The sequence below is a fragment of the Festucalex cinctus genome, chromosome 16 (assembly GCF_051991245.1).
Source record: "Festucalex cinctus isolate MCC-2025b chromosome 16, RoL_Fcin_1.0, whole genome shotgun sequence".
Classification (NCBI taxonomy): domain Eukaryota; kingdom Metazoa; phylum Chordata; class Actinopteri; order Syngnathiformes; family Syngnathidae; genus Festucalex; species Festucalex cinctus.
The window spans coordinates 13825949-13852343 of record NC_135426.1 but is presented as its reverse complement, the minus strand read 5'-3'; the positions used below and the strand labels follow the sequence as shown (position 1 = coordinate 13852343).

Sequence of the window (26395 nt, the reverse complement as noted above, 5' to 3'; positions counted from 1 at the left end):
AAAAATCGATTCGGCCGCCTATTGAATCGATTCGAGAATTGAGCGATGTAATATCACGATATATTACCGAATCGATTTTTTTTAACACCCCTAGTCCAGACAAAACCGTGAAGTGTTCTGCATCCAAAATTCAACTTGCGACTAAATCCATTGCATTCTGTTTTGTTTCATTCCCGAATGCGTCCCAGCTATCGCCTTATGGAAAAGGACAGCTCTCTCACTCTCAAGCGCGAGAGGCAAGTTGAGTGAAAGAGCAATCTGCACACCCTGACCCGACTCCTTGTCAAAGCGAAGCTGCGCAACGCCTCGGGATAGCTGCCTGGTCATGTGAGCGAGAAGCGACCTATTTCCTCCCACATCAACCCCGTGGGAGACGTTGGCATCGTGATCTTGACACCCCCGCCCCCCATCACTTGACGAGTCTATGGCGCAAAATGTCCCATTTCATATTTTTATATCGTCACTCGTGGCAAAGTTGGACTGGAGTTGTGTGGCATGAAAAATTTAATATATAACATATGCAATAGAGCATAAACACACAAAAATTTTAAGATGGAACCCAGTGGCAGCAGATACAATGAAAACAGCAGAGGCCCCAGAATTGAACCCTGTGGAACACCATACATTCTGTGATACAGTACATGTGAATTCATATTGCACATATTCATCTGACCACGAAACATTTGAGTCGGGTTTGTGTCTTGACCTACGCCGAAACCCTGAAGCTGACTCACTGAGCCCCTGGGGTTCGATTGAACCCAGGTTCAGAGCCACTGATCTAGACCTTACCTCGACCATTCTTCAGATAAAATACAAAAATGTATCATGGCCTCTAGTGCAACATAACATGTTTGCAGTATTGTCACAGTTAACTTGAAGAAGTAACTCAGTTACTTTGCTGATTACTTGCTTTAAAAGTAACTAAGTTAGATTACAAGTTACTTGAGTAGTTACATTTAAATACCGACCACCTGCTTCACATAAAAATTGCCCCCAGCTTTAGTTGGAAGTGTGTTTTTAACAGTGGCATTTAAGAGCAAAGTTTGCTTTTATTAGGAATAAAACAACCTTTTTGACTTATAATTATTTAATTTAAAAAAAAAGTATTTTCAGGATTCCACTAAACATCTTATTTCCTACTTGTTAACCAGAAACCATCTTTCTAGACTTCACTTCAAATGACATTTTTTAAATAATTTCCACAAAAAAGGCAGTTTTTTTTACTTGACTTATTTAACTATTAATTTTGTAATGGCAAAACAACATTTATAATTTAAAAGAATAAGTGGCTAGGAAAATGGATGGAAATGGATGGATGAAAATATAACAATTTTGGCGACCTGGTGTGACTTTGAATGCGTACTGTGATCGTTTTTTTGTTTTTTTTTGACAATGTTTTTTTAATAGGGATGTAACGATATCCAAAATATCACGATACGATATTGAAGCTCACGATACAATAATTATCACGATATTGTGGGGAGGTTGGTGATATTAAATAAAAAAAATAAATAAAATATTTAAAAAAAAGGTCACAATATTGTAAAAAAAAAATGACCTCATGCTAAAAAAAAAGCACAATATTGTGGTTTTGTACATAACAGCAACACATATAAACTACCTCAAATCTCTAATAACACTTAATATTGAGGCACTTACTCACTAATGCAAGCCCACATTGAGTTCCTCCGCGTATTGACTCGCTCCATAAGCATATTACAATCCCTTTCATCTGACAATTTAACATAGAAGGGCCAAAACATACCTAATGAAAATTAAACTGCACTAAAATATTAGCCACCAGAGGGTGCTATAACTGCACAAATGGAAATCAACCTGACTTTTTTTTAACAGATTAAATATCGCGAACATGACGACGACGATATTGTGACAGTTTTAATATCAGGATATCACGATATTGCCAGTATCGTTACATCCCTAGTTTTTAAAGCTACTTAGATAATAATAAAAAAAAAATAAAAAAAAAGAGTGTGCACCAAACCTTAATATTTTTGTTTTTAGCTGACAAACTCAAAAATAATGACTGCCCTTGCATCTTCAAAACATGATTTACAAAAGTAACTTGCGGGAAGGTTAAGTAACTTATTTAACATGTAATTTTTATAGATCATAGTAACACAGATTAGTTATTATTTCAAAATGCAGTTACTTCATAGCAACATGCTACATTGTAATGGGTTACTCGTGTTTTGACATGTTCTCTCAATTCTGACGTCTACAATGGCTTTGAAAAAGTCATACTGTAATAATCCAGACAAAGAATACAGGAAGTGTAACTCAAACACGTATTTACATATTCATTCATTTGCACAAACATCAGCGTGTGTGGATTAGACACAGATAATACACACTTACCACCTAACAAAACACACATACACACTCCCGCCGCATATTCAAGTCAGGCAGGAGTCATTAATCCTATCCTGTAAGAAGCTCAGCGGGGAAGCATCCGTCAGCATGAGGCCGCTGCTGCCGCGCTCTAATTAACCAGAGACTCACGCCGAGAAACTTTTAATATTCAGCATGGGCAACATGCAAAAAAACAGAAGTGGCATCATGCAAATTTAGAGGAAAAAGTGCCACTTAGTCACTTTGGGGTATCAGTTTTGAAAAGCTAACCGGGGAGCCATGACAACAAGAAAAGAAAGATTTGAAAGTTCTTTGGACAGACAGTCGCATATTTCAACCAGATTTTCAAACTTTGAAGTGGCGAAAAACGTCAAGCTAATAAAAAAACAACCTCCCTGGTGAAGGTAATAAAAAAAAAAGTGCTAATAAAATGCCAAACTCCCTGATGGAGCCTATCCAGATGCGAGCTCTCGTCGTTGCTTTGATGGGCCTCGTCAGCTCTAAGCCGTCAGTAGAACGGCGGCGCTAACTGCGTTTATCCCCGATGAGAAGATGCTAATGAAGCAGATCAAGAGCTTTAGCCTTGCCGTTAGCTCGGCAGATTAATCTCGACTTTCAGCGGGAGTCCTCGTCGCTTCATCGTTTTGGCTCGGATACCTCGACAAGGTGAATCATCGGGGAGAAATACAATTGCTGCGCAAGATGAAATATACTTTCTGATGTTTTGACCCAAAGACGGTGAGAAATAACTCTCAGTATGACGCATGCACTTTAGAAAGGCTATTATTAAAAATACAGCTCTTGTTATGGATCTTGGGTGTTGTAGACAAGTGATCACCAACCTTCTTGAACCTGAGAGCTACTTCTTTGGCACCTATTAATTTGAAGAGCTAACAGTTTGGGAAATTACCTGTTTGCTCAAATTACATTCTTCACGTGATTTCGACAAAAATCCTAGAAAATCACAATGTTCCATCACTGGCGACAAACAACGTTCACGATAATTCGAGAGGTGTGATGACTTTTTATTTTAAATTGAGTTAGGTTTAATTAGATTTTAGAGCAAGTTTGTTAAATTGTATTTGTTTTAGTATTAGTTTTAGTTTTTTCTCCAACTATATACATACATGGTGGTTTTGTAAAGCGCAAGATTTAAAAAAAAGAAAATCATTGAGTATTCTGTATTGAAGTAATTACAATTATCAAACGGCTGTTTGACCTTTTTTCTTCTGTCAGGAAATTCAGCAATATCAAAATAAAAATACATTTAAAATGAACACAGAAAGCTCATGTATGAAGTTAATTCCGGATGTTCGAGACCAATTATTTTCAGACGGATACCAGTACGAGAACAACTCGAGTAGTCACCGACACCAAGTACTGATACCAGTAGTACTTTTGATGCAGAAAATTTCCAATTACATAATTTGAAAAAAAAAAAAGGCCTTTATTTATCCCAAATATAGCATTTTCCTTAAAATTGCATGAAATTAATCACAATTTTCTGTTCTTCTAATTTCTAGTTCCTGATCGTAAAACACCCACGAGAAGGCTACCAGAGTGATATCAGTATCGGCCGCCATCGTGAGTATCGATACCTTGAAATTAGTATCGGTACTGGCCCATCCCTAATGCTAAGTGACAAAGACAAAAATGAAGGATGTTTTTGCTATAATTCTACTTAAGATGTAGTTTCAGTTAGTTTTGTTCAATTTTCGTTTTAGTAGTATAAATCTTTTGTTTTCAATTTTAGGTTGTTAGATCGTTAGTTTTGCGAGGGTAACATTTCATCAATTTCTGTTGTGGTGTGACACATTCAGCGAGGTTTGTACCTGGGATGTTAAACGGCCATGCGAGGCAGCTGGGGGGCAAACTCTAGCATGTTTACAGTACGCAACTTTATCTCTCTGAGTAGAGATACTCAACTACTTCCTGTTGAGATGTTGTGCATGCGTAAAATGCTTGCTGTGGACACCGAGGGAATATGGCCGATTAGGTTTGAGTGCGTGGGTGGTGCTATGTGTGTGTGCGTGCGTGCATGGCCGCCAGCATGCGTGTGGCTGTCCTGGTGCCTGGAGATGTTTTTTGGGCAGGAAAGCACAAGGCTCACTGGCCAGGCCTTGAGACTCTCCCGCTTCCAATTAACCAGCCCAGCAGCCTGCAGCTCCGCCGGCCTTATCGGAGAGAAAAAGAGGCGAGGGTTTCAGGGGCGACCGAGTGAGACAGCACGCAGGAAAAAAAAAAAGACAGAGAAGGCTGGCGTAGATAACAAGAAGACGAGCAGACAGAGGGGGGCAGAGAGGGGAGAGAAAGCGGCTTGCTTGCTCCATATCTTTCAACTCCAAAAACCTCTTTCTTATGCTCCATCCCTTCATCCTCTCCGCACGAGTATCTGTACAGTAGTCGAAAATAGCCACTGAGGTGAAAAAGTACTTTCATTCAACAGCTGACTTAAAAATAAACCTTACACCATTCCCACTCAAAGTTCAATAGCAAAAATAATGAGGTGTAGCGCTGGGTATTGCCAACAACGTCACGATACGCAACGTATCACGATACAGGGACCACGATACGATACGTATCGCAATACATGATCTACAAGGCGATACGTATCCCGATATTTTACATTAATTTACTTGCATTTTCAAAATGATATGTTGATCATGCTCGATCCCAAAAATGTTTCTGTTAGCAGCTCTTCTGGTTTACCACCAAGCGGCATGTGCACACACTGCAGAGCAAGGAGCAGCTTTCACAGACACACCGGGAAACTTTATGAGATGAGATGAACAAAAATATCCTAATATTAAAATTACAGCTCTCAAATGTGCCATTTGAAATATTTGGGGAAATTGAAGTAAAATTGTTACATTACATTACCATGTTAAGTTTATAAGTACCGTGTTTTCCGCACTATAAGGCGCACCGCATTAGAAGGCACACCTTCAATGAATGACATATTTTAAAACTTTTTCCATATGTAAGGCGCTACAGTAGAGGGTGGGGTTACCTTATGCATCCATTAGATGGTGCTGCGCGAAAGGGAATGTCAACAAAACTGTCAGATAGGTCAGTCAAACTTTATTAATAGATTACAAACCAGCTTTCTGACAACTCCATTCACTCCCGAAATGAATAAACAGCTGTTTTATTATTTTCTCTGCCGTAAAGCATTAGCATTAGCTAGCGATCCAAGATGGCGGGATCTTCTGCGCATGCGCGTCACCGATCGTGCAGGGTCACCGATAGCGTCTTGACAGCGAGACCTCAATATTGATCCATATATAAGGTGCACTGGATTATAAGGCGCATGGTCAGCTTTTAAGAAAATTGAAGGCTCTTGGGTGCGCCTTATAGTGCGGAAAATACGGTAAATAAATGCTGATAATCTTCCTCCGTTTTAATTATTGTTTTTTTGAGCAAGACACAGTGTCCAATCACTGGTGAGCTATTTTTAAAACATACTTCATGTCACGCCGCCACCGGTGTGACGGCCATGCTTTTATTTTGGTATCCATGTTTCCTGTCTTATCCTGAAAATCTAACTCTCCTCTCACCCCAGGTCACTTGCCCTTCCTGCCGCTCACTCATTACCGGTCCCCGCCCATGATTATCACCACCTGCCACCAATCAACCCACACAATAAAAGCCACCTGCATTCTCCCCTCCGTTGCCGAAGTGTCACCGTCAGTGCATGGAAGCGTCCACAGTCCTCATGTCCTTGTTCCTGTTGCCTAGCGTTGTTGCCTTGTTTTTGTGCCTTTTCCTCTCTTTTGGAGCGCCTTTAGTTACCCCTTTTGCCTTGTGCCCTTTTTCCTCCCTAGCGGAGCGCTTTCTGTTGTCCCCAGTACCCTTTGCCTGTTTTTTCCTCCCTAGTGGAGCGCCTTTTGTTCTCCATTTTTTCCCCTCCCTGTTCTCCTCTCAGTTTGAGAGGAGACCACTGTTGGCCGGAAATAAACCTGCTGCCTTGGTGGCCTACCTTACGCCTGCGTCTGAGTCCTACCTGACCCCGCCTTGTCAGTACACTTCGGCCAGCATGGACCCAGCAGGCAGGATCGAGGCCGCACTGCAGAGCCAGGAGGCCCGGCTCAACACCCAGGGCCAGATCCAACAGACCATGCTGTCCCGGATGGAGGAATTGACCAGCCAGGTCCACGAGCTGGTAAGCCTTTCACGGCGTCGAGCGCCAGCTTCCACCGGACAAATTCCTCCCCCTGAGTTCTCTGTACCGACCACGCCTTTCACCGGGGTAGGATTGAGACTGGCCTCCCCGGAACGATACTCCGGTGAACCCGGACGTTGTCAGACTTTTCTCACAGAATGCGACATACATTTTGAACACTTACCACAGGCATTTCCCACAGCCCGATCCCGAGTGGCCTTCATGGTATCTCACCTGACGGGTCGGGCCAAAACCTGGGCGACCGCGGAATGGGCCAGGGGTTCCTCGGTCTGCCAAAGCGTACAGGACTTTCAAATCGCTTTGCGCCGAGTTTTTGATCCAGAAAACCATGACCGAGAGAAGGCACGAGCACTGAGTCGACTGCAGCAAGGCAAGGAATCTGTCAGCGACTATGCAATTCGTTTTCGAACGTTGGCAACGGACAGTGGCTGGAATGCCATCGCACTCCACGACCATTTTTTGAAAGGACTCTCACCAGCTATTCAAGAGCTTCTGGTTCCCGTCGATCTCCCCGCGGACTTGGACGCCTTGATTTCCCTCGCTATCCGGACCGATCATCGTCGCCAGGAGCTGGCCAAGATCGGCGGACCGCGAAGGAGGGAGGAACCCACCCCCTGGACGCGGACACCGGAGGCCGGAAGGCCGCGATTCATCGCTCCTTCCCGACCGGAACCGGGAGAGGTGGACCTCGCTAGCGACGAACCCATGCAACTGGGAAGGGCTCGGCTTTCGCCGGAGGAGAGGCAGCGCCGACGCCGAGAGGGCCGCTGCTACTATTGTGGAGGTCTTGGACACTTGGTGGAATCCTGCTCCACAAAGGGCCACTCCCCGGTGAGTCCTCCGGCACCCCGACCCGCCAAGAGTCACAGACTTACGCAAATCCAGATAACCCACCACAATGTCTCTCTAGATCTGCCAGCCCTCATCGACTCCGGATCAGACGAAAGTCTCATGGACTGGGAGCTCGTAAAGCATATACGAGCCGCCACCGAACCCCTTTCTTTGACCATCCAGGCTCGAGCGCTGAATGGCAAGGAGCTCTTCCAAATCACCCACATCACTGAACCTCTGGAAGTCCGAATCGGACCTCACTTCGAGACTCTCCGTTTCCATGTTTTCCACGCCGCTTCCCCCACTTTGGTTCTGGGACACCCTTGGCTGTGTCTACATGGTCCCAGAATCGACTGGAACACTGGAGTTGTGCTGGAGTGGGGAAAAGACTGCAGCTCTCACAGGTTGGAACAACCCGCACCCCGAAACTCCACAGCCCAGGTTCACCAGGTGACTCTCGTCCCACCGGCTCAAGAAGAGTACCCGAACTTGCACACTGTTCCCTCCTGCTACCACCCTCTGCGGGAGGTCTTCAGCAAGACCAAAGCCATGACTCTCCCTCTACACCGCCCATATGATTGCCCGATCGATCTGATTCCCGGCTCAACCATTCCCAAGGGGAGACTGTACTCGGTCTCTGGACCCGAACGCCAAGCCATGAACAGTTACATTGACGAATCCTTGAAAGCCGGCCTCATCCGACCGTCTTCCTCGCCTGCAGGAGCAGGCTTCTTCTTTGTGAGCAAGAAGGATGGATCCCTACGCCCATGCATTGACTACAGCCCCTTGAATGACATCACGGTCAAGAACCGGTACCCATTGCCATTGATGTCCTCTGTGTTTGACCAGTTGCAACAAGCTAGAATCTTCACAAAGCTCGATCTCCGCAACGCCTATCACCTCATCCGGATCCGCGAGGGAGATGAATGGAAGACTGGTTTTAACACGCCCCGGGGACATTACGAGTACCTCGTCATGCCTTTCGGACTCACCAATGCCCCAGCAGTTTTTCAGGCCATGATTAATGAGGTACTAAAGGACTTTATTGATCACTTCGTATACGTTTACTTGGACGACATACTAATATACTCTCCTGACCTAACGAGCCATCGAGACCATGTAAGCCGAGTTCTGCAGCGCCTCCTGGATCATCAATTGTACGTGAAAGCGGAAAAAAGCCTGTTTCACGTCAACACTATCTCCTTCCTGGGATTCGTCGTGTCACCGGGAAAAGTAGAGATGGAGGCAGACAAGGTCAGCGCCGTGCGAGATTGGCCCACGCCGGATTCACGGAAAAAAGTCCAGCAATTCCTCGGATTCGCCAATTTTTACCGTCGATTCATTAGAAACTTCAGCACCATTGCCGCTCCCCTACACGCCTTGACCTCCCCACAAGTTCGTTTCTTTTGGACCCCGGAAGCCGAAAAGGCATTCAAAGACTTGAAACTTCGCTTCACCAACGCCCCAATCCTCAAAGTTCCTGACCCCAAACGCCAGTTCGTGGTCGAGGTGGACGCCTCGAGCATAGGGATTGGGGCAGTATTGTCCCAGCGCTGCCAGGAGGACGGAAAAACACATCCCTGCGCATTCCTCTCACGGAAACTATCCAAGGCAGAACGCAATTACTCGGTAGGAGATCGGGAGCTTCTCGCGGTAAAAGTAGCTCTTGAAGAGTGGAGACACTGGTTGGAGGGCGCCGAACTTCCTTTCGTGATCTGGACCGACCACCGAAACCTAGAATACTTACGTCAAGCTAAAAGACTCAACCCTCGACAGGCCAGATGGTCTCTGTTTTTTAACCGCTTCGTATTCTCTCTCACGTACAGACCAGGCAGCAAAAACGTTAAGGCTGACGCCTTGTCAAGAGTTCACGAGTCCGAGCCATTGGAAGCCAAGCCTGAGACCATTCTGCCCCGGGACTGCATAGTCGGGGCCATGAGATGGCAAATCGAGGACGATGTCAAAGAGGCGCTGCGTAACATCACTCCCCCCACGTCATGTCCACCACGTCGACTCTTCGTGCCGGAAGAGCTAAGGTCCCAGGTAATACACTGGGCTCACACATCACGGCTATTTTGTCATCCTGGTGTCCGCAGGACCATGTATGCTGTTGCCCGGAGATTCTGGTGGCCGGCAATGGAGACCACGATAAAGGAATACGTCACTGCCTGTCCGACTTGTGCCCGCAATAAAACTTCAAATCAGTCTCGGATGGGCCTTCTCCAACCGTTACCGATCCCATCCAGACCATGGGCAGAAATATCATTGGACTTTGTGACTGGACTGCCCCCATCCCATGGTAAAACCACAATCCTCACAGTTGTTGACAGATTCTCCAAGATGGTTCGCTTCATTCCACTATCCAAGCTCCCATCCGCCAAAACCACCGCAGACATCATGATCCACCACATATTCCGGTTTTATGGATTCCCGCTACACATCGTCTCTGACCGTGGACCACAGTTCATCTCCCGTTTCTGGACGCAATTCTGCAAAGCCCTAGGAGCCAAGGCCAACCTGACGTCAGGTTACCACCCGGAGGCCAATGGACAGGCGGAAAGATTAAACCAGCAACTCGAAACGGGCCTCCGATGCCTCGTCTCCCAGAACCCGACTACCTGGAGCACTTACCTGGTTTGGGTTGAGCTCGCACATAACTCTTTACCCACTTCTGCCACAGGTCTCACCCCGTTCAAGTGTGTCCATGGCTACGATCCCCCATTCTTCGCCGAACTGGAAGAGGAGGTAACGGTCCCCTCGGTCAAAGCCATGATCCGTCGGTGCCACAAGGTCTGGTCGGCGGCCCGGACGGCGCTTCAACGCCAGGGAGACCGGGTGAAGAGGGCCGCCGACCGGAAAAGAAGACCGGCACCTGAATACCGCCCAGGCCAGCGAGTTTGGCTATCAGCAAAACACCTCAGACTCAAGGTACCATGTCCGAAGCTGGCCCCGCGATTTGTGGGGCCTTTCCCAGTAACCAAGTCCATAGGGCCTGCCGCCGTTCGACTCCGTCTGCCACGATCCCTCAGAGTCCATCCTACATTCCACGTCAGCCAAGTCAAGCCTGTCCACGAAAGCCCACTGGTGCCCTCCGAACCCAACCCGCCCCCCCCAGAGATGATTGAAGGCGGCCCCGTTTACAAGGTCAGAAAACTTTTAGATGTTCGTAATCGGGGCCGCGGGAGGCAGTACCTTGTCGACTGGGAGGGGTACGGCCCGGAGGAAAGACAATGGGTCCCCTCCCGGTTCATCGTTGATCCCTCCCTCATTGACGACTTTTACGCTGAGCACCCTGACATTCCTGGGCCGTCAAGAGCCGGCCGTTGAGGGGGGGGTACTGTCACGCCGCCACCGGTGTGACGGCCATGCTTTTATTTTGGTATCCATGTTTCCTGTCTTATCCTGAAAATCTAACTCTCCTCTCACCCCAGGTCACTTGCCCTTCCTGCCGCTCACTCATTACCGGTCCCCGCCCATGATTATCACCACCTGCCACCAATCAACCCACACAATAAAAGCCACCTGCATTCTCCCCTCCGTTGCCGAAGTGTCACCGTCAGTGCATGGAAGCGTCCACAGTCCTCATGTCCTTGTTCCTGTTGCCTAGCGTTGTTGCCTTGTTTTTGTGCCTTTTCCTCTCTTTTGGAGCGCCTTTAGTTACCCCTTTTGCCTTGTGCCCTTTTTCCTCCCTAGCGGAGCGCTTTCTGTTGTCCCCAGTACCCTTTGCCTGTTTTTTCCTCCCTAGTGGAGCGCCTTTTGTTCTCCATTTTTTCCCCTCCCTGTTCTCCTCTCAGTTTGAGAGGAGACCACTGTTGGCCGGAAATAAACCTGCTGCCTTGGTGGCCTACCTTACGCCTGCGTCTGAGTCCTACCTGACCCCGCCTTGTCACTTCATATGTACACATTTTTTTTTGTAAATAAGTAAAATGCAAAGTAAGGCACTCCTGTCTGTTTCCTCCCTCAACGACTCCCTCACGCTCCTCCTGCACGTGCACTAATTGAAGGCAATTAATTTCAAAGATGCTGCTTTTTTTTTTTTTTTTTTTTTAAGGTACAATGCAAGCTGCAAAGGCACCCGTGTCTCCTCTGCTCCCACATCTCCTGCGCAACTTCAAAGAGGCTGTTAACGCATCGTTAACTGCCCATTTAAAGTTAACGAGAAATATTGATTCTGATGCCTGCGTATCGATACGTGTATTGTAATGAGGCCCGCAACGATATATTTTTTTGAACACACTCCTAATGTGTCATAACAACCAAATTTTGCCTACGGAATGCCTCCGCTAGCGTAATGCTAATACTAGAGATGTAACGATATCGAAATATCACGATACGATAGGAAGGTCACGATACGATAATTATCACGATATTGTGGAGGTGTTGGCGATATTTAAAAAAAGATCACAATATTGTAAAAAAAAAAAAAAGAAAAAAAAAAAGCTCATACTAAAAAAAAAAAAGCAAGCACAATATTGTGCTTTTGTACATACCAGCAATGCATATAAACCACCTACAATCTCTAATAACAATTTTGAGGGACTTGATTGCTAATGCAAGCACACATTGATCGCTTCACAAGCAAATTAGGTCCTCCATCTGACAATTAGCATAGATTTTAAACATAGAAGGCCAAAACATCCCTCATGAAAATTAAATTGCACTAATAAAATAGCCACTAGAGGGTGCTACAACTGCACAAATGGATAACAACCTGACTTTTTTTTAACAGATGTGTTCCTTTTAAATATTGTGAGCATGACTACGACAATATTGTGGCAGTTTTAATATCACGATATCATGATATTGCCCTCATCGTGACATCCTTAGCTAATACATAATGAAAATGTCATAGAGAGGCTAACAATTAGCATCAACAGTCTCAGATGCATTTAAAGCAACATCTATCCATGAACGCAAATTCGCTTTATCTCTCTGGTCCCTTTTCGGCCCCGGAGGCCACGGGAGGGCAAGCATCCATTTGCAAAAAAAAAAAAAAAAAAAATCACCACATTGGAGGATTTGTGACACTTTGCATCGTCAGCGAGTCGCATCGCAAAGAAAGAATGAGAGCAAACACTGCAGGCCTGCAAGGAGCAATGACTCAGGGCCTTAATGTTGATTTCAACGGTGCAGCTTCACAGTTTCCATTCAGATTTGTGCATGGATACGAGACAATGCACCCTGCTATGTGCACTCCGTGAGCAATGTGTTTAATGTCACACCCCCCGGAAGACACCAAGCTCATTACGGGCCTCTCAATTCACTTAGTATCCTTCAAACGGTGGTATATTGATCCGCTCCAAGGCAAAACCTCCCCGTCGGTCTTCAGGTCTTGCATGCAACACTCGGTATCGCCTCTGCCGCATGGTCTGCTCCCGCGAGGAGACCACAAGCGAGGGGGGACGTGATGAAACACACAAGCGATGTCTCCCCTCCCCGAAAAAAAAAACATTGATTCGGCTCTCCTTTGGCGGGCGCAGGCTCTTAATCCGAGTGAGCGGGAACATGCACGGCCATGGCGGTGCCGCTTTGTGACTCACAAGAGGGAAGTAGCACGAATGGGGCTTGAGAAGATGCGAGGTGACACGCAGCTTTGTGTACGCGCATACACATATGGACAGCGAGACACAAATGGGGAACGATGAAAAACACAATGCGTGTGCATAATGTGTACATATTTACAAGCCGCCGGGCAGACGTCGTTTGAGAATAAAGAAATAGATTATACAAGCAATGCTCACTCTTTCAGGATCAGAAAAAGGTAATGCAGGAGGAATTCTTTGAGCATCCAACCTGAACAAACCGCTTCCTCTTTGGGGATGCTGAAAATGAAAAAAAGCTGAATAGGCAAAGAATGTAGAAGTACAGTATGTTGTCAGAGTTAAGGTACCCTCAAGGGTTCTGATTTTGTTCTCTATTTATAGCTGGGGCTTGGAGATATTCATTTTTGACCTGGAAAAAGTACATTTGAGACAAATAATTATGTCATTGTGTTGACTGAAAGATGCCCAAATTCTTTGTAGCACAATGCTAACCCCGCTAGATTTTTCTGCGATGTCAGAGAGGCGAAATGTCACGTTTGCATGTTTTTGTCTTTAGTCCAACAAAAAGTGTCACTGTCAAAGTGACTTAAAGAAGATGAACGCTGATGGATTTCAAGTTGCAATGTGTCAGAACAGACAGGATTAGAGGCAGCTATAAAAAAAAAATAAAAAAAAAAGAAAGAGCAATGGAGCGAGGCTGTCACTCAACGACATCTGTTCGTGTTCTACTGTACACCTGATGTCCCAAAATTAGGGATGTCAGGATAACGGCAATATTGTAATAATAAAATTGCCATGATATTGTCATGTAACGATATTAAAAGCAGTACATCTTTTCAAAAGACCAGATTATTTTCCATTTATGCAGTCCCAGCACACTCTGGTTTAATTTTAATTAGACATGTTTGGCTACCCGCGTTTAAGATCCACGCTAATCGCCAGATGAACTGCATAGGCCATTATACTATTGTGCCTTTTTTTCCCCCCCAATATGAGCTTTAATGTATTTATATCATGAGGTTTGATACAGCATTTTTTATATTGCCAACCTCCTCACGATAATGTGATAATTATCATATTGTGACGTTCATATCGTATTGTAACGTTTGTTTATCACAGCATCTCGACCAAAGATTAAAGCTTCCGTCCGAGTGGTTCTCAACCTGGGTTCGATCGAACGTCAGGGGTTCGATGAGTCCGTCTCAGGGGTTCGGCAAAGACATGATGATACGCCCTGCTTGGCCATCATTGGCTGGAGGTGATCCCGCTACATTACTTGGCCAGATCTGTGCTACAGGGAATTTGGTGCACTCAGGAGTTGACTTGTAGCTTTTGTGATGGTGTGCTGTGTGATTTCTTTACGATTGTATTGCTACATACTATGTGCGATATCAGTTCACAGGTATAAAAGGAAGGTATGGTGTTCCACAGGGTTGAATTCTGGGGCCTCTGCCGTTTTCATTGTATTTTCTGCCCCTGTGTTCCTTCCAGTGTTGTTCCGATACTGTTTTTTGGCTACCGATATTGATATCGATACACAGCTTAGCAGTATCGGCCGATACCGATACCATACCGATACTTAAGTTTTTTTTTTCCTCAACATGAAAAAGCTGTCCTGCCATTGGGTCAAAGCATTCAAGGGCCAATAGGATATCTTAGATCGGCATGCAGTGACCCCTCCGTGAGCCGGCACCTTAACGTGGTGGAGGGGTTTGCGTGTCGCAATGATCCTAGGAGCTATGTTGTCTGGGGCTTTATGCCCCTGGCAGGGTCACCCATGGCAAACAGGTCCTAGGTGAGGGGCCAGACTAAGAACGGCTCAGAAGACCCCTATGATGATAAAAAATTTTGGAGACGCGTTTCCCTCGCCCGGACGCGGGTCACCGGGGCCCCCCTCTGGAGCCAGGCCTGGAGGCGGGGCTCGCTGGCGAGCGCCTGGTGGCCGGGCCTGCACCCATGGGGCCCGGCCGGGCACAGCCCGAAGGGGCAACGTGGGTCCCTCTTCCCACGGGCTCACCACCGGTGGGAGGGGCCAAAGGGGTCGGGTGCAGTGTGGGCTGGGTGGCGGCCAAGGGAGGAGACCTTGGCGGACCGACCCCCGGCTACAGAAGCTGGCTCTTGGGACATGGAATGTCACCTCTCTGGCAGGGAAGGAGCCCGAGCTGGTGTGCGAGGCCGAGAAGTTCCGACTAGACATAGTCGGACTCGCCTCCACACACGGCTTGGGCTCTGGTACCAGTCCTCTTGAGAGGGGTTGGACTCTCTTCCACTCTGGAGTTGCCCACGGTGTGAGGCGCAGAGCAGGTGTGGGCATACTTATTGCCCCCCGGCTCGGCGCCTGTACGTTGGGGTTTACCCCGGTGGACGAGAGGGTAGCCTCCCTCCGCCTTCGGGTGGGGGGACGGGTCCTGACTGTTGTTTGTGCATATGCACCAAACAGCAGCTCAGAGTACCCACCCTTCTTGGAGTCCGTGGAGGGTGTGCTGGAGAGCGCTCCCTCTGGGGACTCCCTCGTCCTGCTGGGGGACTTCAACGCTCACGTGGGGAATGACAGTGAGACCTGGAGGGGCGTGATTGGGAGGAACGGCCCCCCTGATCGGAACCCGAGCGGTGTTCTGTTATTGGACTTCTGTGCTCGTCACGGTTTGTCCATAACGAACACCATGTTCAAGCATAAGGGTGTCCATATGTGCACTTGGCACCAGGACACCCTAGGCCGCAGTTCGATGATCGACTTTGTAGTCGTGTCATCGGATTTGCGGCCGCATGTTTTGGACACTCGGGTGAAGAGAGGGGCGGAGCTGTCAACTGATCACCACCTGGTGGTGTGTTGGCTCCGATGGTGGGGGAAGATGCCGGTCCGACCTGGCAGACCCAAACGTATTGTGAGGGTTTGCTGGGAACGTCTGGCGGAATCCCCTGTCAGAAAGAGTTTCAATGCCCACCTCCGGCAGAGCTTCTCCCTTGTCTCGGGGGAGGTGGGGGACATTGAGTCCGAATGGACCATGTTCCGCGCCTCCATTGTTGAAGCGGCCGATCGGAGCTGTGGCCGTAAGGTGGTCGGTGCCTGTCGCGGCGGCAATCTTCGAACCCGCTGGTGGACACCAGCGGTAAGGGATGCCGTCAAGCTGAAGAAGGAGTCCTATCGGGCCTTTTTGGCCTGTCGGACTCCGGAGGCAGCTGACAGGTACCGGATGGCCAAGCGGAACGCGGCTTCGGCGGTTGCTGAGGCAAAAACTCGGACATGGGAGGAGTTCGGTGAGGCCATGGAAAACGACTTCCGGACGGCTTCGAGGAAATTCTGGTCCACCATCCGGCGTCTCAGGAGAGGAAAGCAGTGCACCATTAACACTGTGTATAGTGGCGATGGGGTGCTGCTGACCTCGACTCGGGACGTCGTGAAGCGGTGGGGGGAATACTTCGAAGACCTCCTCAATTCCACCAACACGTCTCCTTTTGAGGAAGCAGAGTCTGGGGACTCTGGGGTGGGCTCTCCTATCTCTGGGGTCGAAGTCACTGAGGTGGTTGGAAAGCTCCTCGGTGGCAGGGCCCCGGGGGTGGATGAGATCCGCCCGGAGTTCCTAAAGACTCTGGATGTTGTGGGGCTGTCGTGGTTGACACGCCTCTACAACATCGCGTGGACATCGGGGACAGTGCCTCTGGATTGGCAGACCGGGGTGGTGGTCCCCCTTTTTAAGAAGGGGGACCGGAGGGTGTGTTCCAACTACAGAGGGATCACACTCCTCAGCCTCCCTGGTAAGGTCTATTCAGGGGTGCTGGAGAGGAGGGTCCGTCGGGAGGTCGAATCTCGGATCCAGGAGGAGCAGTGTGGTTTTCGTCCTGGCCGTGGAACAGTGGACCAGCTCTACACCCTCCGCAGGATCCTCGAGGGTGCGTGGGAGTTCGCTCAACCAGTCCACATGTGTTTTGTGGATCTGGAGAAGGCGTTCGACCGTGTCCCTCGGGGAGTTCTGTGGGGGGTGCTTCGGGAGTACGGGGTGCCGGGCCCCTTGTTACGGGCTGTTCGGTCCCTGTACGACCGTTGCCAGAGTTTGGTCCGCATTGCCGGCAGTAAGTCGGATTCGTTTCCGGTGAGGGTTGGACTCCGCCAAGGTTGCCCTTTGTCACCGATTCTGTTCATAACTTTTATGGACAGAATTTCTAGGCGCAGCCGAGGAGTGGAGGGGTTCCGGTTTGGTGGCCTCAGCATTGCATCTCTGCTCTTTGCAGATGATGTGGTGCTGTTGGCTTCATCAGGCCGGGACCTTCAGCTCTCACTGGAGCGGTTCGCAGCCGAGTGTGAAGCGGCTGGGATGAGGATCAGCACCTCCAAATCCGAGACCATGGTCCTCAGTCGGAAAAGGGTGGAGTGTCGTCTTCAGGTCGGGGATGAGATCCTGCCCCAAGTGGAGGAGTTCAAGTATCTTGGGGTCTTGTTCACGAGTGAGGGTGGGATGGAGCGGGAGATCGACAGGCGGATCGGTGCAGCGTCTGCAGTGATGCGGACTCTGTATCGGTCCGTCGTGGTGAAGAAAGAGCTGAGCCAAAAGGCAAAGCTCTCGATTTACCGGTCGATCTACGTTCCAACCCTCACCTATGGTCACGAGCTGTGGGTCGTGACCGAAAGAACGAGATCCCGGATACAAGCGGCCGAAATGAGCTTCCTCCGCAGGGTGTCCGGGCTCTCCCTTAGAGATAGGGTGAGAAGCTCGGTCATCCGGGAGGGACTCAGAGTCGAGCCGCTGCTCCTCCGCGTTGAGAGGAGCCAGCTGAGGTGGCTCGGGCATCTGGTTCGGATGCCTCCTGGACGCCTCCCTGGGGAGGTGTTCCGGGCATGTCCCACCGGTGGGAGGCCCCGGGGACGACCCAGGACACGCTGGAGAGACTATGTCTCTCGGCTGGCCTGGGAACGCCTTGGGATCCCACCGGAGGAGCTGGTTGAAGTGGCTGGGGAGAGGGAAGTCTGGGTTTCCCTCCTGAAGCTGCTGCCCCCGCGACCCGACCCCGGATAAGCGGAAGAAGATGGATGGATGGATGGATGGCATGCAGTGAACATGTCACATATCAGTGAATGTCGTGCACCAGCAAGACACAAGATGCTGCATCCAAAATCCTATATTAGCGTTGGATTTAATAGTATCGGCATGTTACTTGTGAGTAGTCACCGATACCAATACCACTGTTTTTATGCAGTATCGGCACCTCTGCCGATACCAGTATCGGTATCAGAACAACACTAGTTCCTTCGATCTTAAGAAAAACGTGGTTGTTTTAAAGTGCTCTATAACCAATCTAGAACCATTTTTGATGCTTAAAAGTGTGGATGAAATGAAGTGCAGCTTTGTCTGTCTTGATCTGCGCAGCTGAGTGCCTTTGGTTGAAACGGGAGCACTCACTAGGAGGACAACAACAAGGTAAGTTGCACAAATGAGCGAAAGCAGTGAACAACAATTAAGGGAGAGCAACGTGCTGGAGCAAAACATGTTTGGAGCAGACGTGCAATCGTGTGTTTGAACACACCCAGCGCATGGTGGATCACGCATTGGCAAGCATGGTGGCGAGGACCGGTGCACATAATGGAGCGCGGGAAGGCCAAGAGAAACCGAGCGGGGCTGCGACATCCCGTTCAATTTTGAAGCGGCGCCGGCTCAGAGAACAAACACAAAGGCTTTCATTACAGACGCGTCCCAGGTGAAGGCTGAGACTAATTCATGGTCTTCGAGCAAGCAGCTCGGGGAGGGATAACTGAAGGAATAGACCCAAAGGCAGTTAGGGGCTGAAGGGGGCTGTTCAATACCAGTAGCTCCATCAAGAACATTTTCTATTACAATGGAGCACAGAGCAGCAGAGAATTGACCTCCGGTTGTGATGTCATCAAGCAATGGACAATGTGTTTCTACGCTGTGCTGCTTGAGAGGTGCGTAGCACTAACCGCTAGGCTAAAATCCCTGGCTGGCTACTGATAAATATTGCCTTAAAGGAGTTTTATTTAATCGCCAAGGTTCTTTCTTGACATGGTTATTTGGCATCACTACGTTTGGTTTATTTCACAATACAGAAAAAGAGGAACAATGCTGAACGAGAAATGGCTCCCAAAGGCAAAATTGAGTCTTTTATCATTTGTGTGGCCCAACAGGAGGGGTTTATAGCAAAACTACATGATGGTTTCAAGTAAAACCAAATGGCTGATCAATAACACCATGAAAAATGATTGGCTGGCTGGTGAGTGAGTGGCCCTCAAAATAGCCTTGTTGGTGGACAAACACACTGTGCATGATCTCTTAGCTAATAGTTTACATCCATCTCCTCGTGTACATCACACGTGAATATTTCATGAAGCTCGTTGTCGCTGATTGATGATGTGGTTGCTTTTATCGAGACCTTGTCCGGGGAGATTGATTCCGCCGCTGTGGTTGCTATTTCAGGTGTAATTGCATTTTTATGGGAGACTTTTTTTTTTTTTCTACCGCCAAGAAGGGTGATGTTCTTGTTACATATTGTTTGCTAGTCAGCAGGATTGCACAAGAGTTACTTTACGATATTATATGGAGGACTCCGATTTTAGATGTGATTATGATGGTCACAATTACGGATCTGTATATATTTCCATCATCAACAAAGCAGGTGCATTTATTTTTCCATTAGCACTCTTTTAACAGCTTCCAGTCAACAATAAAAGTACCTGTGAAAAGACTCCCGTTCAACTGAACAGAGAATATCAGCGAGTAAATCCTTTCTTTCAAACAGCAGAAGGTCACTGACAATGGCTGTTCGTACACACATGAATGCAGCAAGGTGGAAAGGAGGGAGGAGGGGGGCTAGTGCTGACTTTGGCGGTCCCAGGTGAAGTGGCTCCCCACTGGGTTTGACTCAAGCAAGTCGTGGCCGGCGGGGCGGCTGGGGACAAGTAGGGAGAGGACGAGAGTGTCAGAGCTGGTTAAAAATGTATAGCCTCGCTCTCGGTGGCCCAACAATGAGTGTCCTCATTCCTCGCCTGTCACCTCTGGGAAATTCAAAGGAGGGCGAAGATGAGGGCGGGGCCCAAAATGTAAGCAGTTTGGAGCGTATGCTAGCACTTTGTTATAGAGCTGACAAATAATTGGAGAACTCTCCAAGGACATACGACCTCGTCCGCAGGTACCAAGATGGGGAAGAAGGGAAAAAGGGGACAATGAGGGTGGTTTTCTTGAGAAAAACTGAGAAAAAGAGGTGCAGAGTCAGCTCACCTTCTTGGCAAATGCTAATTATTAGTATTGACACCAAATGAGACAAAAACATCAGGACTAAGGAGTATGACTCCAAGACTTTTGGAAGTCGAGACCAAGACTGTCGCAAAAATTCTGAGCCCACCCTGTCTGAGACAAGACCAAGTAAAAATATCTTCGATTCTGAAACCAGACCCTTAAGAAGTGGTCCCAAGACCAATCGAGAACTACAACACTAGTATCTACAAACTTGAGGACACGGTATGGAAAAAAGATGGATGGCCATCCTGAAGTTTAAGACACATTTTCTCCAAGTGTTTGTTATGTTAACCCATTCAAACCCAAAAATGTGTAAATACGTTTTTGTTTTTTTAATACTTTGTCCTTCACTCCCAAAAATGTATGTATATATATTTTTTTGTTTTTGTTTTTTATGCAAGAGCATACAGAAAGAAGTTTCTGACATGAAGAGGTCACCTAAAGCAATGGTAGTTAATAGAAAACGGCCATTAGGTGGCAGCAGAGTATAAGAGATCAGCCAGGGCCAAGTTGCAACAAGCTCTTTTTGACAGTGTTTTCACCAGGAATGATGAAACTTAGCTTTTTTCTAATGCTAATTACTGCAAAACGGAAACAGATACAAACATACTTTTTTCTGATGAAAGAAGAGACTTTCATCTTTATTTTGGTAGGTTCCATGTTTTTATAGCAATAGAATACAATATTGTGTGGGCCTTTCAAAATCAGTCAAAATCCAGTAAAATAGCCAAGAGCGAAGGTGGCTGCGTCAGTGAAAATGACTTAAGCAGCGTCATGTGAAGGGTCACTTGGAGACAAACAGTGCCTCTATCTCAAGTGAAGTTTTGTACTTCCACAACAACACTATCCTAAAAACACAAGGCACATTATGACGCATGCTTCCCAACAGCTTTCTGGACTGTGCAATGGCATGTTTGAGGAGAGAAGTGTCAGAGAGACGTTATAGATCCACAACGTTGATATTTCACCGCTCCACACTTCCTGACGCCGTGTGCCAAAGGCTATGCTGATTTCGGCGAGGTGAGGCAGAGTTCAGCCAAGCAGAAGTTGATGCGTGTTAGTGCCTTCGACTCCAACACATGGCTCCTTTTCATATTTGTTCCCGTCTTGCGCGCACACAAAAGACTCCCACTTTTCCGTGCGGAGTTTGCCGCTCCGTGCCAAGCGTGGCCGCTCCTGATTCGGAACCTCGGGAGTGAAGTGAAGACATCAAGAAATGCAGAACCGAAAAGGACACGCAAGCCAAGGAGTACTCCTGTGAATATTCCATATAGGCCTTTGCAGTCAGGATTCATGTTGACTCATTATGCAAAGCAACGATAGCATCGAGAGGAATCATCTCTTCCGTGTTATACAATTATCAGTGTGCCATCTAAATGACTTTCTGCATATCAACATACTGTGTGCTACGTAATGAGTGGAGGCATTCCTAATTTGTTAATTATGTCATTAATGTCTCCCCGTGAGATGTTTTCCACCAAATCTGAGACTGCACGATGATTGATATTCAGACACAGGGAAGCTGTTCTTAAAAGGCTTTTTTGGCACTTCTCCCACATACATACATAATGTGTGTTGGATTTATTTCGAGACGAGGTGAAAGGGGAACAATACTGCATTTGCTATGGCTCCCAAAGTGCGTTTAGCAGCCCTCCACTAACCTCACACTCAATGTAAAAAAATAAGTGTCGTAGAGGATTGGACTGAAGACGTAGCAAGAGGGACTTTGAGGTGCTGCGAGAAGATGGAAATGAAAAATCTATTTTATTGTCATTGTACATGTCACAAGTGCAGAGCAACGGAATTCATTTTACAGTTTCAGCTGTCAAAGAAACATGGAAAAACACGACACCAAACAGAGGGGGGACAGGGATGGGAACGGGTCACTATTCAGCACCTTGATTTCTTCCATGAGAGGAATGCAGGTATCGATATTCATAAAGTTTCCCGGCATGCGTCTCCTTGCTATGTGATGTGCACGCATTTCGAACAGGCGGTAAACCGAAAGCGCTGCTAACATTAGAAGAAGAAAAGTTTTTGCCATGAAGCATAATAAAAAGATAATTTGACTGCTTTCATAAAGATGCATGTCAAGTAATGTATCATGACCCCTGTATCGTGATACTCAATGTATCGTGAGGTTGTTGGCAATACCCACCGCTAATTTGAATGGAAGAGGCCCGCAGACGTCATTGGTTGTGACGCTGAAGGCATTAGCTGAAGTCTTAAGGTGGAGATCTTTTTTTTTGAAGAAGAAGAAGAAGAAAAAAAAAAGAAAAAAAAAGTGGAGATCTAAGACAACATCACTATAAGAGCTTGATTTTATTCAGCACGTCTACAACGTATATGACGTTAGCGTTCGTGGTCCATTCAAAGCACTGCGAGGGAACGATTAGTGATGTAGGGCAGACGCTCGGTAAGGTTTGACCATTACTGTTTCAAGTTGATGGGCTCCATTCATTATTCAACAGGATATTTCAACAAGGTAAACTGAGTGAGAGTGGAGGAGAGCGGGGGCCAGAAGGCTACACGCGGGCAGCATGCCAGCGGCGGGAGTAATGGCGACTAAAATGAACGGTGTGCACTTTTGGTCACGGGCTGGCACGGTGGAAAACGTCGGGGTCAGCGCTTGTACCTGCAAACGTTTCATTAACCTTTGTCCTCACGGAGAACAATTCATTATGCACTCACTTACCACTCCATAAGGTCCATTATTTTAAAAAATGATGCCTTGAGATAAGATGCATTAGGGCTGTGAAATTAATCGAAAGACTTAACAATTACAAAAATCAGCATAATTGTAAAAAAAACGTACTAATTTTTGATTTGTTAAATGTATACATTTTTGCACCTAAAATAACTAATTTAATAGCTTATGTTTAATCTAAAAATAACTTCAATAATTAGTGTTTCAAAGAATTTTATTTGTCTTAATATTTATATTTGTACCAAAAAATAAATGAACGTCTTAATCGTGATTTCAATTACATGTATTACCAATATAATTGATTAATATTTTCTATATAATTGAGCAGCCCTAGAATGCATATAGCCTACCCCATATAAACACATCTCAAATCATCTTCCCCATTGAAATGAATGAAAATGCAATTGATACGTTCAATCACACTCATTGTACTTTAAACATCATAGAGTGTGAAGGATGAAGAATTTTTTTTTGAAGTTTTCCCTTCAATTTAAAGGACATTAAATTCATATTAAATTGATGATCAGTACTTTGGTTAAAAAAAAATGCTCAAGACATATTTTCTGCCTCGGATATCCGCTTATTTACGTGTATGCTAGCCAAGCAATCTCTTCAAAATAAGCCTTTCCTCACCAAATCGTATATGGACATCAATGCCATCGCATGCTTTTATTTTGAAGTTGTTCCTGGAAGTGTGTTGCGGTGTAATGGCTGCATTGTGGCGTACTGAGAGCTGTTTCAAATGTGTTTGACTTGCCCATGCATCTCATTAAGCCAACCAAAATATTGGAAATGCTGAATACATTTTATTCAGCTCGTGTTGGATTGAAATATATTCTGCAGGTGTCGCTAATAAAGGGGCCATCTGAGCGGATAATGAAGATCCACCCGCTAAAATAGAACAGATGTTGGTCCATAGGGTGGAAGTTGAGACTTGGGCAAGCCTCACATGGTCTGAAAGAGTGTTTCCTTGAACGTGAGGTTATTTATTTATGAGAGGTGAGTGGGCAATAAAAAAAAGCAGGGAGTGAATAGGTGCAGCAATAATCCTGCAGCAGGCTGTCAGTAACAGTTGGCATGGCTTTGTGAGTCCCTTGCCGCCCCTACTGGATTACGCACACAAGCACTCTGACGTCCTCGACTAACAATAGCACAATTTTCAATAATCCTTTTTTCCCCTTCCTTTTTTGCCACGCTGCCTGACTCGCTTCTCTTTCACTCGGCTGCTTTGCCATCTCCCGGCTTCTCATGTATTCCATTTTCTGGTCATATCTAAGGCTCATTGATGCAGGTCCGTTCCAGGAAATGGATGCCAGACAAAGCACGAAAAAGCAGCATAAGTGAAGAATCAATGTAATTGCCCGGCTAACAAAAGGGGTTTGTGTTTGGCTTTGATGCCACACGGGCTTCTGAGGATAATGAAAACGTTTTCACATGCGTCTCAACCTTTAATTGCGGCAGGTTGGCACAATACAAGCATAAGACGCATGTCAATAAATGAAATGTTATTTTGGACGACTTGTTCAGGACAAAACAAAGACACATTCAAAGTTGGACTTGGTTTGAAGAAGTTGTCACTACACTATTTGACTTTTTTGCTCTGTACTTATTTTTCGCATTTGAAGCATGAATGTTTGTTAGCATCATTATATGGAATCTAATCATTATATGGCATCTAAATTAGTGTTGTTCCGATACCGATACTGGTATCGGCAGAGGTGCCGATACTGCATTAAAACAGTGGTATCGGTATCGGTGACTACTCACAAGTAACATGCCGATACCATTAATTCCAACGCTAATATAGGATTTTGGATGCAGCATCTTGTGTCTTGCTGGTGCACGACATTCACTGGTATGTGACATGTTCACTACATGCCGATCTAAGATATCCTATTGGCCCTTGAATGCTCTAAACCAATGGCAGGACAGCTTTTTCATGTTGAGGAAAAAAAACCTTAAGTATCGGTATGGTATCGGCCGATACTGCAAAGCTGGGTATCGGTATCGGGAGCCAAAAAACGGTATCGGAACAACACTAATCTAAATTGTAAGCCAGTCTCTTGGGGTAAAGATGGAAGAAAATAATAATTAAGCAGCAACAGATACAATGAAAACAGCAGAGGCCCCAGAATTGAACCCTGTGGAACACCATACATTCCGTTTCGTTTTCTTATTTTTTCCGTATTTTTGAGGGAAGCTATAGTTTTTCTATTACATTTTTCATGTGAAATTATTAAAGAAAGTATTTCTACATACGGTTTTAAAATCTCACAAACTCAGCAGCATTGTTTCACAATGACACTGAAAACGAAGCAAATATTAGAGTTCATTTGTATTCCAAGCAAGGCTGTTAGCTTTGGAGGCTCCTCATCTTTGTGTCACACAACTGCCGGAGGAAGATTGAACAATATTCATGCGGACTCGCGGCGAGCTTCCGACCATATGCTACTTGAAACTTGGAATCTGGGAGATGAGTGTGATTTAACCGTTTGCACCACCGAAGGATTAGTTAGCTAAAAATACAAACACGCTGGCGAGGAGAAGCAACACAACACTTGCCAGAAGTCCACCCACCTGCCCTCCCATAACATGAAAAACATGGCACCTGTGCCAAAAGGCGCACAGTGGCGTGAAACTCAACAGTGAGAATGTTCAGGCAGATAATACGGCAGCGCATGAGAAGCCAGCCCCCCTGCGGCTCCTCTCATCGCCATGCCGGGAGGCGGGAGATTGATAAGGAGAGGCCCCGGGACCCGCTGACCCCAGATGTGCCGTCTCATCCCGGGCCGAGTACGAGCGAGCGTCTCTGGTCATGAATTATTCCCGCGTCCAGGCCTCCCTGAGTAGCTGAGGCAGAGTTAAGGGGCTTTGACTGACAAAGCCTTTGATCCCACAACAGCCACGCACTCTATGATCAGAGTTTGCCTGAGACACGCTCCACCGCAGCTCTCCTGACACTCACTCACCCACAGCCTTTTACCTCGATCCATACGTCGCTTTGAGTCAAAGCTACGTTTGCCTTTGTCCTCCAACACAAAGCAGCAACTACCTTTTTTTATGTAAACACAGAAGAACTTTTCAAGCTCCCAAGAAGCTCAACAAGGACCAACACCGGGCTTGAAAGGCTCTAACAGGTCTTGCATATATCCTGTAGATGGATTCGGAGGGCTCTGTTTTTCATAGACAGTGCATCTGTGCCATGGTGTCAATGTCGGTGGATCCTGATCTTCCTATCAGCGCCGGTGCAGCAGAGGGAAGTTCTACGAGTCTGGGAATCACGTCTGGCAGAGTGACAATTTGGTGAAAGAATGTTGATCCAAACTGTACGTCTCGTCAGACCACATGTACATACTTGCCAACTTTGGGTTGTGAAAATATGCAGAGTAAACTTTTGTTGAAGTGATTAGTAGGAATGGCAAGACTAATGTGTAATCTGTGTGATGTGTAATCTGTAAAACTAATCAAGTCAGCTGTTACGCCACGACACACTGCCGGGAACAACTTCAAAATAAAA

General features: G+C 46.7%; 2 protein-coding genes across 5 annotated transcripts in view; one reads left to right on the top strand and one right to left on the bottom strand.

Annotated features, from left to right (window-relative positions):
* Positions 1-26395, bottom strand: part of LOC144003105 (neurexin-2-like) — a 392228-nt gene that overhangs the window by 297428 nt on the left and 68405 nt on the right. The window lies entirely within an intron of this gene.
* Positions 5868-7932, top strand: LOC144004213 (uncharacterized). Its single transcript, XM_077501238.1, has 2 exons — positions 5868-7384; positions 7464-7932. The coding sequence occupies exons 1-2, from the start codon at positions 6065-6067 to the stop codon at positions 7521-7523; spliced, it is 1380 nt and encodes a 459-aa protein (XP_077357364.1). The 5' UTR covers positions 5868-6064; the 3' UTR covers positions 7524-7932.